The 16,751-nt window shown below is 34.5% G+C and overlaps 1 protein-coding gene across 4 annotated transcripts in view; it reads right to left on the bottom strand.

The window, feature by feature from the left end:
- Window positions 1–1,584: 1,584 nt before the first annotated feature.
- The window catches only part of LOC123525710 (uncharacterized), an 82,913-nt gene continuing 67,746 nt past the window's right edge, over window positions 1,585–16,751 (bottom strand). For 3 of the 4 annotated variants that reach the window (XM_053538825.1, XM_053538824.1, XM_053538826.1), the window contains 5 exons: window positions 16,290–16,461; window positions 15,316–15,435; window positions 9,095–9,241; window positions 8,504–8,745; window positions 1,585–6,612 (listed from right to left, as the gene is read on the bottom strand). In XM_053538825.1, coding sequence (XP_053394800.1) covers window positions 6,459–6,612; window positions 8,504–8,745; window positions 9,095–9,241; window positions 15,316–15,435; window positions 16,290–16,461 — 835 coding nt within the window. In that variant the 3' untranslated portion in view covers window positions 1,585–6,458. The remainder of the gene's footprint in view (window positions 6,613–8,503; window positions 8,746–9,094; window positions 9,242–15,315; window positions 15,436–16,289; window positions 16,462–16,751) is intronic. The other variant, XM_053538827.1, reaches the window with a different exon arrangement.

Raw genomic sequence — 16,751 nt, 5'->3', positions numbered from 1 at the left:
CATTTTTTATTATATTTAAAGCAAAAAAAAAAGCAATTAATTTGGATAAAATATAATCATTTATTGTCCACTTGGTGTTAATGTAAACATCAAAATCTATTACCAATAAATTGAAAACTGTCATATGTTTGAGAATCCCCCTTTTCATATGTTATAATATGTCTAATATATTAAATTCATTTCTGTCATCTTTTTATTCTGAAATTTGTCAATTATTGTTTTCTTTTCAGTAACTTTTTTTCAGAACTGATTTTTCATAAGTTCCATTTCATATTTTCTCTCAAAATGAATTTTCATCAAACATTAATGTTGTAGGTTCATTCTCTTACTTGGGTTAGAGGTCAACTGCTGAATTCATCATTTTTCTCCCTGTGACATATATACATGTAATTCTACCCTTTATCTTCATAATTCTTCATTATACCAAATTGTTTTGTTTTGATATTCAACTTCTTCTGCTATAATAATAAGTCTACTTTTATTTCATAAAGGTATCAATTATAAATACACATGCAAGAAGTATATATTTTTTAATTTTCATAATATTACTTTAAAATTATTACTGTTCTACGTGTTTTTATTTTTCATAATATTACTTTAAAATTATTACTGTTTTATTAAGTGTACTACTGACTGAATCAAGAGAATTAACAATAATAATGATAACAATATACTGTTATTAGCCTACAGAATAAGACATTAACCCATTTTGTTACTCTCGCCCAGATCTTATTGACAGTATGGCATGAATTCCCAGGAGTATCATTTATTTTATAGAGAACTGTTCACCCTAAGAAACCTTCGAGAATCTGAGAAAATCTTAGGGCCAAATAAGTTCAGCCCATGTCCTTGAGCCCATCCCATCCCATCCCAGGTTTTCCAGGATCCCTTGCAGCAGGTAAGCTTATCAATGAAATTAGCCATTAGTTTTAAAACTAAGTGTTAAAGTTGACTTTAAATAATTTGATCACAGAAAAAAATGGGTAGTTATCATTTAGTTACACCATTTTCTTCAGTGCAAATCTGTATTTCAAATAAGATGAATGATGGCTAATTAATGATTCTCCAGGGGACTGGTTTCTCATTTTGTTTGACATGCAGCAAGTAAACAATGCAGGTTAATACTGCCTGCTATTGTAATTGTATATTTAGATTTCATGCCATTCATTTCTCTATGTACAATAAAATCTGGCCTGGCCTGGCCTGGCCTGGCCCGGCCCAGTCGAAAATTGGGCTCATCGGGCCAGGCCAGGCCAGGCCAGGCCAGAGATTAGAACATGCCGGCTAACCATGTAAAATTCCTCAATATCACAGAAACTGTTGCAATCTGTTCCTCAGGTTCTTTTGTGGACAGGAAAGTCTATGCTGGAGAACAGCTTTATTTTTCTATTAAATTATTTTCTATATTTACAATCTTGTTAAAAATGTAACTGACACACATGCTCTCAAAGTTTTTTTTAAAAACTAAACTAACTTGGAAAACAGTAACAATCTTTTATATGGAAATTGTCTCACACTCTGCAATCTAGATGATCACATCTTGCGAGTATAATGAAGGCATTTTTGAAATGATAACAAAATCACTTCAGAAGAATTTTTTTATTGGAAACAAAAGAACAGAAAGAAATTCTATCACAACCACTTGTAAAGTTTTTATATACCAGTATGTAGAGTTACTATAAATAAACAATCAAAAGTAACAATTTTATAAAAGGAACACATGCAAAATATATAACCCAAAAGAATGTTTTAAATGAAAAATATACCAATAGTTACATAATTATACTTTAACAAATGAGTTTGTTTTTAAGCAAATCATATTGATATGTCTAATATCTAATGATCTGAGGATGGAGGTCTTTTCCAAACAAGTTTGTAAAATTACATCTTAATCTGTGAGTTTCTTTTATGGGACAGGTGGGGTGGATGGTCCTCTATACCCAGGCATGAAAAGTTCATGCAAAGACTTAACTTTAGTGCCGAAATTTATCAATACATTTGTACAAGTATAAAAGAATGTGCTTAAAAACCAAATCCTGTCTAAAGATATATATCTATTGATATTTTTGCAATTAAAACACAATCACAGTGTCAGTATGAAGGGACTAGTAATAATAAAGTTGAATATGTCTACTTGAAATATTCAATACTGATGTTGATTAAATGATGGAAGAATAGTAAAAACTGAACATGTAGGAACTGAAGGTTATTAATTGTTAAATATGTCAGACTTTATCAACTATTCTAATATGCTTTTAAAACACTCTCACGCTAGAACGACGTCACGTTAAAGTGCGATGACGTCAATGTTATTGTTGCGACCAAGAAAGAGCGCTGATATATTTTATATACTGTTTTAGATTAAGGACATATTAGAATCAAAATAATTCATAGCAAAACCGTGTTTTAACACTATTTACACACTCGTGCGGTAATACATTGTACAAATAATTTCACATGGGCTGCGCCCGCGTGAAATTATTACGCCCGACGTATAACCACCCACCATGCATAAATAGTGTTAAAGCACTCTTTTGCTATAAATTATTTCTTAAATAAAGAGTACCACATCTACCAGTAATTCTAAACAATGATTGAGCAGGTTAATAAACTCATATAACATTTAGGCTGTACTAAAAACAGGAAGAACAAGAGCTGTCTCCATAGGATGACACATGCCCCCGATGGCACTTTGAATGAATAGTTATGGTCGATGTTAGAGTTTAGGACCTTTGACCTATGGACCTGGGTCTTGCGCATGACACGTCGTCTTACTGTGCCACACATTCATGCTTAGTTATTTTAAAATCCATGCATGAATGACAAAGATATGGACCGGACACACCCATCAATGCACTATCATGAAATATGACCTTTAACGTCTAAGTGTGACCTTGACCTTTGAGCTACGGACCAGGGGTTGCGCGCGACACGTCGTCTTACTTTGGTTCACATTCATGCCCAATAATTTTAAAATCCATGCATGAATGACAAAGATATGGACCGGACACGCCCATCAATGCACTATCATGAAAAATGACCTTTAACGTCTAAGTGTGACCTTGACCTTTGAGCTACGGACCTGGGTCTTGCGGGCGACACGTCGTCTTACTGTGGTTCATATTCATGCTAAGTTATTTGAAAATCCATCCATGAATGACAAAGATATGGACCGGACACGAAAACTGCGGACAGACCGACAGACGGTTCAAAAACTATATGCCTCCCTTCGGGGGCATAAAGATGAACAACGCCCTTTTTAGAGACATAAACAATGAAAAATGGTCCCAGGGTAATATAAAACTTTTGGTTAATCTATAAATAACACTAAGGAAATACTAAAAACAAAGAGGGTTATGGTGGCCCTAACTTGCTCATCTGACCTTTCTAATTCACATTCAATATATGTATGACACACTGAATCATGAACTGAAGCAACTTTATTTTGTATATACTATAGTGGCTCAAAACAGGGGTTAAAAGCCACTGCTAGAACAACAACAGCTGTCCGAAAGACAGCCAGTGCTCGACTATTCGAATTGTTGACACAAAAGCAGGAATATTAATCTAATGTTAAAATATCAATAGAGTTTCAACCAAAACTTTAACCAGAACATTTCTAAGTCCAAAAGGGGGCATAATTTACCCAAATACATGTCAGAGTTATGGGACTTGATGCAATCAACTCGTTTTAAAACCCCGAAGACACATGTGATGTTTCAATTTAATATCTGCATTCGTTTTGCAGATGGTAACTTGCACACAAAACTTTAACCAGAATTTTCTAAGTCCAAAAGGGGGCATAATTTGCCCAAAATACATGTCAGAGTTATGAGACTTGACCCAGTGAGGTTGGTAATTGATCCAGAAAAAGAAACAATAAGTTTTAAATCGTACTTGCACGCAAAACTTTAACCAGGATTTTCTAAGTCAAAAAGGGGGCAAAATTTGGCCAAAATTCATGTCAAGAGTTATAGGACTTGATGCTATCAACTAGTTTTATAACCCTGAAGACACATGTGAAGTTTCATTTCAATATCTGCATTAGTTTTGGTGACAGTAACTTGCATGCAAAACTTTAAACAGAATTTTGTAAATCCAAAAGGGGGCATAATTTGCCCAAAATGCATGTCAGAGTTATGGGATTTGACCCATGGAGGTAACTGATTTAGAAAAAGAAAAAAATAAGTTTCAAAGCTATATGCTTTTAAATGATAGCCATATGTACTTGCATGCAAAACTTTAACCAGAATTTTCTAAGTCCAAAAGGGGGCATAATTTGGCAAAATTGCATGTCAGAGTTATAGGACTTGATGCTATCACCTAGTTTCATAACCCTAAGACATATGTGAAGTTTCAATTCAATATCTGCATTAGTTTTGGAGATAGAAACTTGCATGTAAAACTTTAAACAGAATTTTCCAAGTCCAAAAGGGGGCATAATTTGGCCAAAATACATGACAGAGTTATGGGACTTGACCCAGTTAGGTTGGTACTTGACCTAGAAAAAGAAAAAATAAGTTTCAAAGCTATATGCCTTTAAATGATAGCCATAATATGTACCTGCATGTAAAACTTTAACCAAGGTGTGACGCCAACACCAGTGTGAGTAGAATAGCTAGCTAGACTATTCTTCGAATGGTCGAGCTAAAAATTGGATAGGACCTAATAATGCTACAGACAGAGTTTGATGAAGATCCATCAAGGGGTTCATAAAATATGTCATTCGAAGGTATTTCGATTTTCAGCTCTAGGGGCCTAGTGTCCTCATTTGAATAATTTTGGAGAGGGTCCTATAATAATGCTACAGACCAAGTTTGACAAAGATCCTTCAAGTGGTTTGTGAGAAGAAGTTGTTTAAAGGTATCTTATTTTCATTTGTTTAGATCTAGCGTTCTTTAAAAGGTGTCCAGCAGAACCATTTGAACAAAGCATAAAGAAGACATTGTCAGAATGCTACATACCAGATGATGAACCATCCACCTATACTAATAGCTCACCCTGAATCTCATGTTCAGGTGAGCTAAAAAAAATGAGGATGAAGACCATAGTTACAACTACATGAAGACACTACCAAAAATATTTTAAATACACAATATATCTGCAAGTTAGGAAATATAAAAAATGATCAAATTATGTATAGTTGAGAATTCTTGCATATAAATGAGTTTTCTTCTAAATCTGTATCAAATGTGCAAGTACAATAGACAAAAAAATTTGGTTGACTTTTCATTTAAATATCTATAACGTAAATAAAATGAACATTATATAGATCACAGGTACATTATCAATATAAACAAGTGAGTATTTTGAAAGGATTTAAACTACAGATGGATTTCAAAAAATTAAAAATATACAAACACAACAACATTTTTATATATCGGGTACAGCAACATTTTTATATATCATATACATCCACATTTTTGTATATCATAACCAGCAACATTATTATATTTCATATATATCCACATTTTTATATATTAGGTATCACAACATTTTTATATAAAATATCATCCACATTTTTGTATACCATAGACAGGAAGACCTTTAGTGACTGCAATCACACTAAACTGAAACTTTTTGTGAACTGGATCCTTTTCCTCTCAAAACTTTCTACTCTGACTATACTGATACAAAGTGGTGGTTCCTTCAAGCTGCCTTTCAAAATATACAAAAACTGTTTCAATTTGAATAAATGTAACTATTTGAATAAATGCATAAAAATGCAGGAGAGAAAATGTCTTAATGACCCTTTCCTGATGCTTTGTTGTTTTCATATAACCTACAATAATTGCTATAATTCCCACAACCTTAATATAATATATCTAAAATTTAAATGCTTTTTTGTGTGCATCTAAATGGGTACAATTTCCAAAAGAACATTAATTATACCTAAAACTAATTATTCTGACAGTAAAGGTCATCGCGAGTACAAACCACACTGGGACATCATGCAAATCCATCAATCGCGATGACCTTTACTGTCAGAATAATTAGTTTTAGGTATAATGAATGTTCTTTTGGAAATTTAAGTGTCCACTTTTGAATGAATTTTTTTAATGATGCCATTTTGTTCATGTTTTTTGTTTTATGTAAATATATCACAGTGTCTAAAACTGATGACAATGTTTACAAAAAACAACTTTCTGTAAAAGATACAAAGCTTTGGTAAAGAGTAACAGCAAAAGCTGCAAAAACATCGACATAAACACGAACAAAAAAGAATAAATATGACAAAAAGCCCCCCCCCCCCACCCCACAAGTGTATTCCAAAACACATTTTCACAACTTAAAATGCTGACAAGCCATCTTTGCTTGTATTATCAACCTATGAGCAACAATTTTCTTAAAACCTTTAAAGTTAGTTTATCCATTTAGTAAATTTTCAAATTTCATGATAAGTTATAATGTTCCATTAGTAAAACACACAGTTACAGATGTAGATGCTGTTTCAAATTCTAAGTTGACACTGAATCTTTTGCTTGTTTGGCGGCCAATGTATCGGGATGATCATCTCCTAGGAAACTCTGCAGAACTTTATACGCTTCCTCAAACTGGTACCTGGCTTTGGCAAAATAGTTGGTTCCAAAGTAAAAAGCTCCCAGGTTGTATCTAACATCAAATAGAAAATTAGAATTTGTCATCTGCAATCACATCACAAGAATCATTCTGATGGTTGCCAATTTCAATGTTACCAAGGCTGATTAAGAATACTGTGGCCACCTGAACGTCAATGGCCGACATAAGTCATGATGAACTGATAAATTCTCACTTTCTGATGACATATTGTGGCCACCTTAGGCAGATAATACACCAAACGTCCCCACAATACATTTATTTTTTTGACTGGATATCAAACTTGTCTAAGATATTATGCTCATAACAATATCAGGCTGTTAATCAAACCTGGCCTTGATATTTAGTCCACAAACATTGTCACCAAGAACACTGGACAAGAACTGCTCAGGTAAGAGACCAGACAACTTTAGCTGACACCAAGCACAGCCCCTGCCTGGCTGCCGCTGCATGTCCCATTTCACAGTCATATAAAACTAGAATGTGTCTGTAGGACACAGGGTGTGCCCCACACTGGTACATTTGTCACAAATAAGGGGCAATAATTCAAATGTTTGCAGTCTTAATTGGGTATAGCCTCAACAAACATTTTATGAAAAGGGTTCATTATTCTAGGCCCTATACTTTTTGAGCTATGAGCATCACAAACAAAAAATCTACTATTTTGGCTATTTCAAGGGCCATAACTCTGTAATAAGAGTAAGATTCTCAAGAAGAATGCCAAGTGTGCAAGGCCACATCATGATAAAGACCCCTGCAAGGTTTCCTGAATTTACATCTAATACTTTTGGAGCTAGGCACATAATTAGGTGAAAAAGTGCATTTTTTTACTATTTCAGGGGCCATAACTTTAAAAATAGGGGGTGGAACCACCAAAAAATTAGAGGTGTGCAAGTTTATATCATGATAAAGACTTATGCAAGTTTTCAACCATTTATATTAAATACTTTTTGAACTAGGTGCGTCACAAGGTGAAAATGTACATTTTTGACTATTTCAGGGGCCATAAATCTAAAAATAGGGGGCGGACCCAAATGAAAAATAGGAGGTGCGCAAGTTCATATCATGATTAAGACACATGCAAGGTTTCATGAATCTATATCAAATACTTTTTGAGCTAGGCATGTCACAAGGTGAAAATGTGCATTTTTGACTATTTCAGGGGCCATAACTCTGAAAATAGGGGGCGGACCCAAATGAAAAATAGGAGGTGCGCAAGTTCATATCATGATTAAGACTCATGCAAGGTTTCATGAATCTATATCATATACTTTTTGAGCTAGGCGTGTCACAAGGTGAAAATGTGCATTTTTGACTATTTCAGGGGCCATAACTCTAAAAATAGGGGGCGGACCCAAATGAAAAATAGGAGGTGCGCAAGTTCATATCATGATAAAGACTCATGCAAGGTTTCATGAATCTATATCAAATACTTTTGAGCAAGGCATGTCACAAGATGAAAATGTGCATTTTTGACTATTTCAGGGGCCATAACTCTGATAATGGGGGGCGGAGCCAGATGAAAAATAAGAGGTGCGCAAGTTCATATCATGATTAAGACTCATGCAAGGTTTCATGAATCTATATCAAATACTTTTTGAGCTAGGCGTGTTACAAGGTAAAAACGTGCATTTTTGACTATTTCTGGGGCCATTACTCTGAAAATAGGAGGTGGAGCCAGACGAAAAATAGGAGGTGCGCAAGTTCATATCATGATAAAGACTCATGCAAGGTTTCATGAATCTATATCAAACACTTTTTGAGCTAGGCATGTCACGAACTTTGGACGGACGGACGCAGGCACGTGCGGACAGACGCACGGACAAGACCAAAACTATATGCCCCCACCACTCATGGGGGGCACAAAAAAAATCAAACATAACAATTTTTTACAGTGATGGCTATGTAAGTAAAATGTTTTCTAAACCTGATAATGGCTGTCCCGAGGTAATGTCTGCCGTATGTTTCCAGTACAATTGCTAAAGCTGCTTCGTACAGTTTCCCAGCAATAACATCATTCCTATCATCATATACAAGGGCAATCTCGTTAAGTACTGTTGCCATACGGGGATGGTTTGTACCCACCTCACTCCTTGTCACCTTTAAATCTTGCATAAAAAATGCAAGGGCTTCATCAATACGGCCTTGCTTGTATGACAGTTGTCCAAGCTGCAGTGAAAAAATCAATTTAGATGTTATAAAATAATGGAGAAGCAAAAATTTCTTACATTCATACAAAATCTCAGGACAATGGTGTCCTTATTTACTATGAATGTATGGCCGCACATGTATGTTATATGTTGACAATGAAAGATTGAGCAAAAAAATCACGTTACTTTGGTTTGGGGTGTAAATAAAAATGGGTGGAGGAGTTTAAGATACTACAAAACATCACCTAGAAACAACACAAGATAAAAGCTAAACGGCATTCCTATAATGTTTCATGACTCTAGGTCAAATACTTTTTGAGATATGTGCTACTTTTAGGCCCTTAATCATATTTTTCACTTATCTTTACCTTTGTGAAGATTGCAGCCACAAAGTGATGTTTTCTTCCAAGAATATCTGTGGAAAGTTCCAGGGCTCTTGTCATTAAATATTTGGCCTTTGCCATTTTTTCCTGTTCTATATAAACAGATGCCATCCCCAACAGTCCCTCGCACAGCTGAAAACAAATCGATAACATATTTATACATTACTGTATATAAAACAGATTTTCTCCAACACATTCTGCCATAAGTATATAAAATATTAAATAGACTTTTTCTAGTGTCATTGAACATATATATAGAACTTAAGCATTGCTCAATAAACTGCTGTTATGTAGAATAAACCAGTATGATTTATCATATGAAAATATTACATTAATAGTAAAAATAATCTACAGAAAAAACACATACTTACTTAGTCAAACATTGTGACAATGCAATTTTTCATAGTAACAACATATTTAAATGTAACATCACTTGCAGGTAGCTAAATTCAATATTTTTATGTTCTTTACATGTGTCAAAATCTTAAAAAAGGAAATATGCATAAAGTATGCTTGATTCTATTTGTTCTGGTCTTGTCCCATTTGAAACAGAATGGCTTGTATCAGCACAATACTGAGGCTCCATAAGTGGTTATACAAGAGCTGTCACAGGTGACAGCAGGCTCAAGTATTTCAGTGCTTTATAGTGAAATCTGAGGAAGCTGGAGCTGTCACTGGAGTGTTTAACAAGAGCTGTCCGTAAGACAGCACTCTCCACTATTCGGGGATTTGACAGTAAAATGAATATATGTCTGAATAAGAGACCTCTACTTCAAAAGGAAGATACACCAAGGGGCATAATTCCATCAAATACACAAATCTGAGTTATTAGGATTGTTACAACACATGCAGATGATGATAATAAAGATATATTTTGAGTTTCAAGTCATTATCTTATATAGTACCAAAGTTATGTCCAGAAAACGAAGTTTGTAAAAAATTTAAGTGTAAAAGGGGCATATTTCGGTCAAAAATACAAATCAGAGTTATGGGGATTGTTACCACACATGCAGATGATGATGATAAAGATACATTTTAAGTTTCAAGTCTTTATCTTATATTGCATTTAAGTTATATCCAGAAAGCGAAGATTGCAAAAAAGTTTAAGTATGAGTCAAAAACACAATTAGAGTTATGGGGTATGTAGCCACACATGCAGATGATTATAAACAAATATTTTTAATTTCAAGTCATTATAACTTAAAGTAAAAAAGATATGTCTATAAACGAAGCTCTCGAAAAAATTTAACAAGAAAATAATTCAAAGTATAACTTCTTGGTGACCTTGACCTTGGGTATAATGGGCCCAGCCCCTGTACATACTTTGTTTGTATGCTGGACAATGTTTATGTGAACTTACAGTATGATATAAGCAAAAGTAACAAAGATATGACAGAAAAACAAAGGTTGCCGAAAAACTTTAAATCTTAAAAATAACCTAAGTATAAGACCTTGGTGACCTTGACCTTGGGTATAATGGGCCCAGTCCCTAAATATACTTTGTTTGTATGCTGGACAATGTTTATGTAAAGTTACAGTAAGATAGAGGCAATAGTAACAAAGATATGACAGAAAAACAAAGGTTGCCGAAAAACTTTAACCTCAAAAATAACCCAAGTATAAGAGCTTGGTGACCTTGACCTTGGGTATAATGGGCTCAGCCCCTACACACACTTTGTTTGTATACTGGACAATGTTTATGTGAAGTTACAGTAAGATATAAGCAATAGCAACAGAGATATGACAGAAAAACAATGGTTGCCGAAAAACTTTAACCTTAAAAATAACCTAAGTATAAGACCTTGGTGACCTTGACCTTCGGTATAATGGGCTCAGCCCCTATACATATTTTGTTTGTATACTGGACAATGTTTATGTGAAGTTACATTAAGATATAAGCAATAGTAACAAAGATATGACAAAAAAACAAAGGTTGCCGAAAAACTTTAACCTTAAAAATAACCTAAGTATAACAGCCTGGTGACCTTGACCTTGGGTATAATGGGCTCAGCCCCTACACATACATTGTTTCTATACTGGACAAAACAAAGGTTGCCAAAAAACTTTAACCAAGAAGGGTCACGCCGACGCCGGGGCGAGTAGTATAGCCCCTTATTCTTATGAATAGTGGAGCTAATGACTCCAATGTGAATGAAGATATTGTACAACAGCTTAAGTCTGTGTCAAAAGTATTAAATAGTAACAGAGATAGAGATAAAGTGTATCAAAACATTAAGGAGGTAGGCTACCTTCATATTTGTATGTGCGCATGTCCAACCGGAAGCTAACGTGACGATTTACGACGACGTTTACGACAAACTAAATGTGTTTGTATATTCATTCTTCTGAAAACAAATCATGAACTTGTCTTCGATCTGATGCTTTATGGTTTAATAATGCAGAAATAATGAATAAATTGCCGCAGAAACGCTTCAAAACAATGTTGCCTTAAAATGACGTCATTGACGTCATGACGTTACGTGTCAGTTACCGCGCAAAATGAATAGCTTTTATCTTGAAAGTACGTAATTCTGTACATTTTCTTTATTTTAACTATTTTCAAATAACCATTATTTGCTGAAATATTTTTTATGAGTCTTTTGCTCTGAATAATAATCAATATTTTGCTTCTTTTATGTAGTTATATTGAAATGTTTTGCGGAATGTAAGAAAATGGATGATGGCAACTAATGTTGTTTGAAATATAGTTGGGTGAAAGGTTACTTGTTACGGCCATTTTCAAAAAAAAAGTCTAGCAGTTTGATTTGTAATACCTATTTTTCAGGTTCCATTGATAATTTGTTACTTACATACTAAAACTAAGATCTAAAATTGTTCAAATTTCAGTAGAAAATTGTGGTTTCTTGAATTGAATTGATGTTACCATGGAAACGAAGCCCGTGACCTATGTATCTAAATGTAAAATTCAAAAGCTTTGACACTGGTCTATTTAAGAAACACAGCTTCGGCTTTTTATTTTCATTTCAACAATATCCATGAGAATAATAGCAGCACGCTGAACGATTTTTCCATGAAAAATGGCAGACGAGGGGTACTGCTGTACGTATTCTAAGCTGTGAAATTTGTTTGAATAAATGCAAATAACACGAAAATGTAACCTACGTTAGAAATAATATGTTTTAAAGCTACATCAACTAGAAAGATAATCTTATTCAATATTTTTTAAAGAAATTACGACAAACAGCAAGATATAAGCTATTTTAAACATCTCTGTTGCCATGGTTACTTTAAAATTTAAGAAAAATAGGGTACCATGTAAAGTGCTTGGTATTTTGCTAATAATATTCCCCAAATATTTCATGTTTGTCATTAACAGAATGGCACTGAAGCCGTCGAAAACCCCTATTTTTATACATAATTGTTTAAAAATGAGAGAAAATGCGTTACCATGGAAACACGAGCCCCGCGCATATACATTTTAAGCTTGTATTAGAAAGATAACGTGCATACCAGTAAAATTATCAATTATGCAGACTTCTACGGATATCAATGCAACTAAAATACACTGAAAAGTGTTAAATATCCGTATTTTCCTTCTTCTTTCAATATGAAATATCTTTGGAGGGTCATGTTCTTCAAACCTGGATAAAAATTGAACTTGAAGGGACAGAGACAAACGAAATTGAGATTGTAGCAGTTAAAACTTCATATTACACGAAATACAAAAACATGCTACGGTTCACCTAATTTGAATTTACCCTTGTAACAAGGTATCCTACCTCCTTAAATAAGTATAAAAGGGACATAATTAATGGAAAATGTCTGCAAGAGTAATGCACCATGTGTAACATCATGTGACTTATAATGTGGAATAATTATTTTCAGTTTGAATCTAATCTATTAAGTAATAACTGAGATAGCGCAAAAGTGCATTAAAACTTGAACCTGAAATTCTAAGTAAAAAGAGGGCATAACTAATAACATGTTGGTGCCAGCATTATGGACCTTGCGTCATATGGTGTGGGTAATGATGTGAAACAACCACTTTAAGCTTGAATCAAATCCATTTAGTAACAACAGAGATATGGTGAAAAAGCATCAAAATAAAACTGAAATTCTAAGGAAAAAGGGGGCATAATTCATGAAATACTGGTGCATGAGTAATGCCCTTATGTCATATGATGTGCATCATGATATGGAACAATAATTTCAAGTTTGAATCAAATTCATTTGGTAATAATAGAGATAGTGTGAAAGTGTATTAAAAAACTTAACCTGAAATTTTGAGTAAAAAGGATATAATTCATAAAATATTGGTGCCAGAGTTATTGCGCCCTTGTGTCAAATGATGTAGGTGATGAGGTGGAACAATTATTTTAAGTCTAAATCAAATCCATTTTGTAATAACTGAGATAGAGTGAAAGTGCACCCGAATTCTAAGTAAAAAAGGGGGGACAATTCATTAAATATTCGTGCAAGAGTTATACCCTTCAGGGTTCTTGGAAACGCCGATTTCCCTGTACGCATAATTGGTCCCAGTATACGCGTGTTTATTGCAGCTTGGGAGTCCCCGGATGCACGTTTCTGCAGTGGGACGCAAGCATTAAAATCATGAAAATTAATTGATTACATAAGCCTATGAATACACAAGGTTTGACTCGACAGCAAAATATGTGGGCTGAGTTACTCGCTTGTCACCGATAGCTGCGTATAGCCAATCAGCTTGCCCGTTTCCACTACACTGCGAGACAGGCGGCATATGTATGATCAACTCAATTACATGTGATTGTTGGCGTGATTGCATAGGTGACAACCTCTAATTGTAAACGATGGATTATGAAGTGTTTGAAGTAACTCCGATTGTTTTCTCACATACTAATTACCAGGCAGAATTTAAGAACTTTTTAGAGAAAGTGATAATTAGGCTTAATTATGAATGTCCGAGTAATTTTAAGATGCTGTCGATGTGTTCTTAATGTGATCATAGACATACTGTGCATTCTTGTTGTATTTTAGACCAAATGTTTTCATGCTATGCTCTTAATAAGTATTAAAATAAAAGTAGTAATTATTTATATATTTTCTTTTTCCATTCTGAAATAAAAAGGTAAAGAAAAAAAAAATTACACAGGGGATTTTGTCCAACTTGATATTTATACAAGGGGGATTTTGTCCACCTTGATAATTTCACAGGGGGATTTTGTCCGGGTAGATCAGAAACAGCAGGTGGGGGGGGGGGGAGTTTGTCCAGGGGTGATTTTTGTCCTACATTCATTTTTGATTGCATTTTTCACCTATTTAATCTTTACCTTTTTATCTCACCTTAACAATATTTGGGTGAAGAATTGTGATTGCAAAATGTCTGTCGGTCTACATTTAATTTGACAGTACAATAGAGGCCTGTGTTTTGACGAAACGTTAAAGTCTTTCCGTCAGTCTAGTTTGGACTGCAACTTTTTCAGCAGTCCCAGGACTGCAACTTGAAATTACTAGTGAAAACCCTGCCCCTTGTGTCATATGATTTAGGTGATGATGAGGAATAACTGTTTTAAGCTTGAAACAAATCCATCAAGTAATTACAGAGATAAAGAGAAAGTGCATCAAAACTTTAACAAAGGTGCGGACGCGGAAGGACGCCTACGCAGGGTCTAGTAGGACAGCTCTCATACTGTACTTCGTATAGTCAAGCTAAAAAAATGATTTTGCGTAGAGAACCTTATTTCAATCTTTTTGTAAAAACACATATTTTTCAGTTACTATTTGTTTTTATAGACTGAAGCCAAATATATTATTCCTACATAAATTAATGCAGGAAACATGCTTATCAATATTTTAAGATTGTATCAGTTTATGTCTGAAATACCTCTATACAATACTGATAGGGCAAAAACAAGTACTTGTTTTTACAAATTTCTTGCCAAGAGCCTCAACTTACAGAACTGTAAAAACTACTGACTCCAAAAGCTGTACTGGTTATACCAGTCATTTTTGTGTAGATATTTGTATTGTTTATATCTAAGTTTATATACAGTTGTTACAGGCTGTTGTTTAGTGAAGAAAGGTGCTACAATTTCAGACGTTTGTCTTGGTTCTTTAACAAATAATGTGTAAAGAATCTCCATGGAACCTTTGATTTACAATCACACCTGGAAGACTGTAAGTAATTTATATATGGAGAGTCCAGCCTCTGTCAGTGTTTCAATCATTGTCTGGGACAACCTGTAAAGCAAGAATATATTTCATACCTGTAATTTTTGTGTAGGTGATTCTAGCCTTGTCTGTCTATTTATAGCATCAGTGTATATGTCCACAGCCTTCTCATATTCTCCCATCTTATAGTACACGGCTCCTAGTTCTTGTAAAGACTAACAAATAGAGAAATGAAAGGTCCTTTTAACTACCCGGTAACAAATAAACATGTATCATATAAAAATTCAAATATTGCTGTTCAAAAACATACAGTAATTTTAGCATTCTTAATGTAACCCAATACTATGACTTTCTATCTCACACTTAATGGTACAAAGGATTCAAAGTTATATGCAGCAGCTAGGATTGTATGGAAAGGTGTCATACTAGCTATGTACCTAATATCAGTAGTACTATTCAAGTCACTGGCATCAGTGGTACAGTGGTTAGCAGGTTGGACTACAATGCCAGCAATTCAGCTTTGATTCCCCATTGCTGCTGATACCCTAACTAATGTTCAGGAAGTGCAAAGTCCCCATTGCCCCCCTGCCCCACAGCTTAATTTGACCAAGGCAGACAAAGTCATGTCTTTAATGATATCCAAATTTTCACTTCTATCATCTTAATTTTTTCCCCATTTCTGTCCCTTTTTTTTATTCATTTTGAGGTTTCTATTCAACAAAATGAAAGTGGGTATTTGTCCTCCATTGTCAAACTGAGCAGATGGTAGTGGAGGGGGTTGGGAGATTTGTTCTAATATTAGTGCTGGGATATTTACTTAATTTGGTTCAGTTCCCACAATATCAGCCTTGAACAGATGCCCTGAAGGTAAATACGACACCTGCTGTGGACTTGACAGGAAATAAGTCATTCCATCCATTCCAAGTATAGACTTTTATCAACTATTCCCATTAACAAGAAATCTTTTATGACTACCTTAAATGAAAAAATTTGATCCTTGTGAGGTCTGCACAAGCACTCTTGTAGGGCAAGCAATTTGTATTAATCACAACATAGTAGGTAGACTCACCTTGATGACAGTATAACACTGACACCTGTAAACCCAGCTATGGTTGTGGGCACTGTACACAATACAACCATGAGATATCCCATAATTCATTTCAAGCTGCTTGATCAGTGTTAGGTAGATGTTCTTAGCAGCTTCCATTAGACCCAGAGTTTGGAAGAAATTGCCAAGTTGACTGTAATGCAGAATGGTACATTTAAAAGATAATTAACAACCATGCTATCTGAACTAGACTTGTCTTTACCATCTCATCTAGAAGTCTTTTTTGTAATTATTGGGTCTTGATGTAAGTATCCTGTGAAGATCTAACACAGTTATCCCTGTTTCTCGTATTCTCAGGGTTTCTCATATTCTCGTTTTTTGCCTTCAAGTTGTCAAATAATCTAATGTTTATTTCCTAGACAGGAATAGTACAAAGCTGACACACTGAAAATTTCAAGTGATTTGAATGCATATTGACGAAAC

This window comes from Mercenaria mercenaria, chromosome 3 (genome assembly GCF_021730395.1).
Source record: "Mercenaria mercenaria strain notata chromosome 3, MADL_Memer_1, whole genome shotgun sequence".
Classification (NCBI taxonomy): domain Eukaryota; kingdom Metazoa; phylum Mollusca; class Bivalvia; order Venerida; family Veneridae; genus Mercenaria; species Mercenaria mercenaria.
Note: the sequence above shows the minus strand (reverse complement) of the source record. Positions and strands in the feature narration are given on the sequence as shown.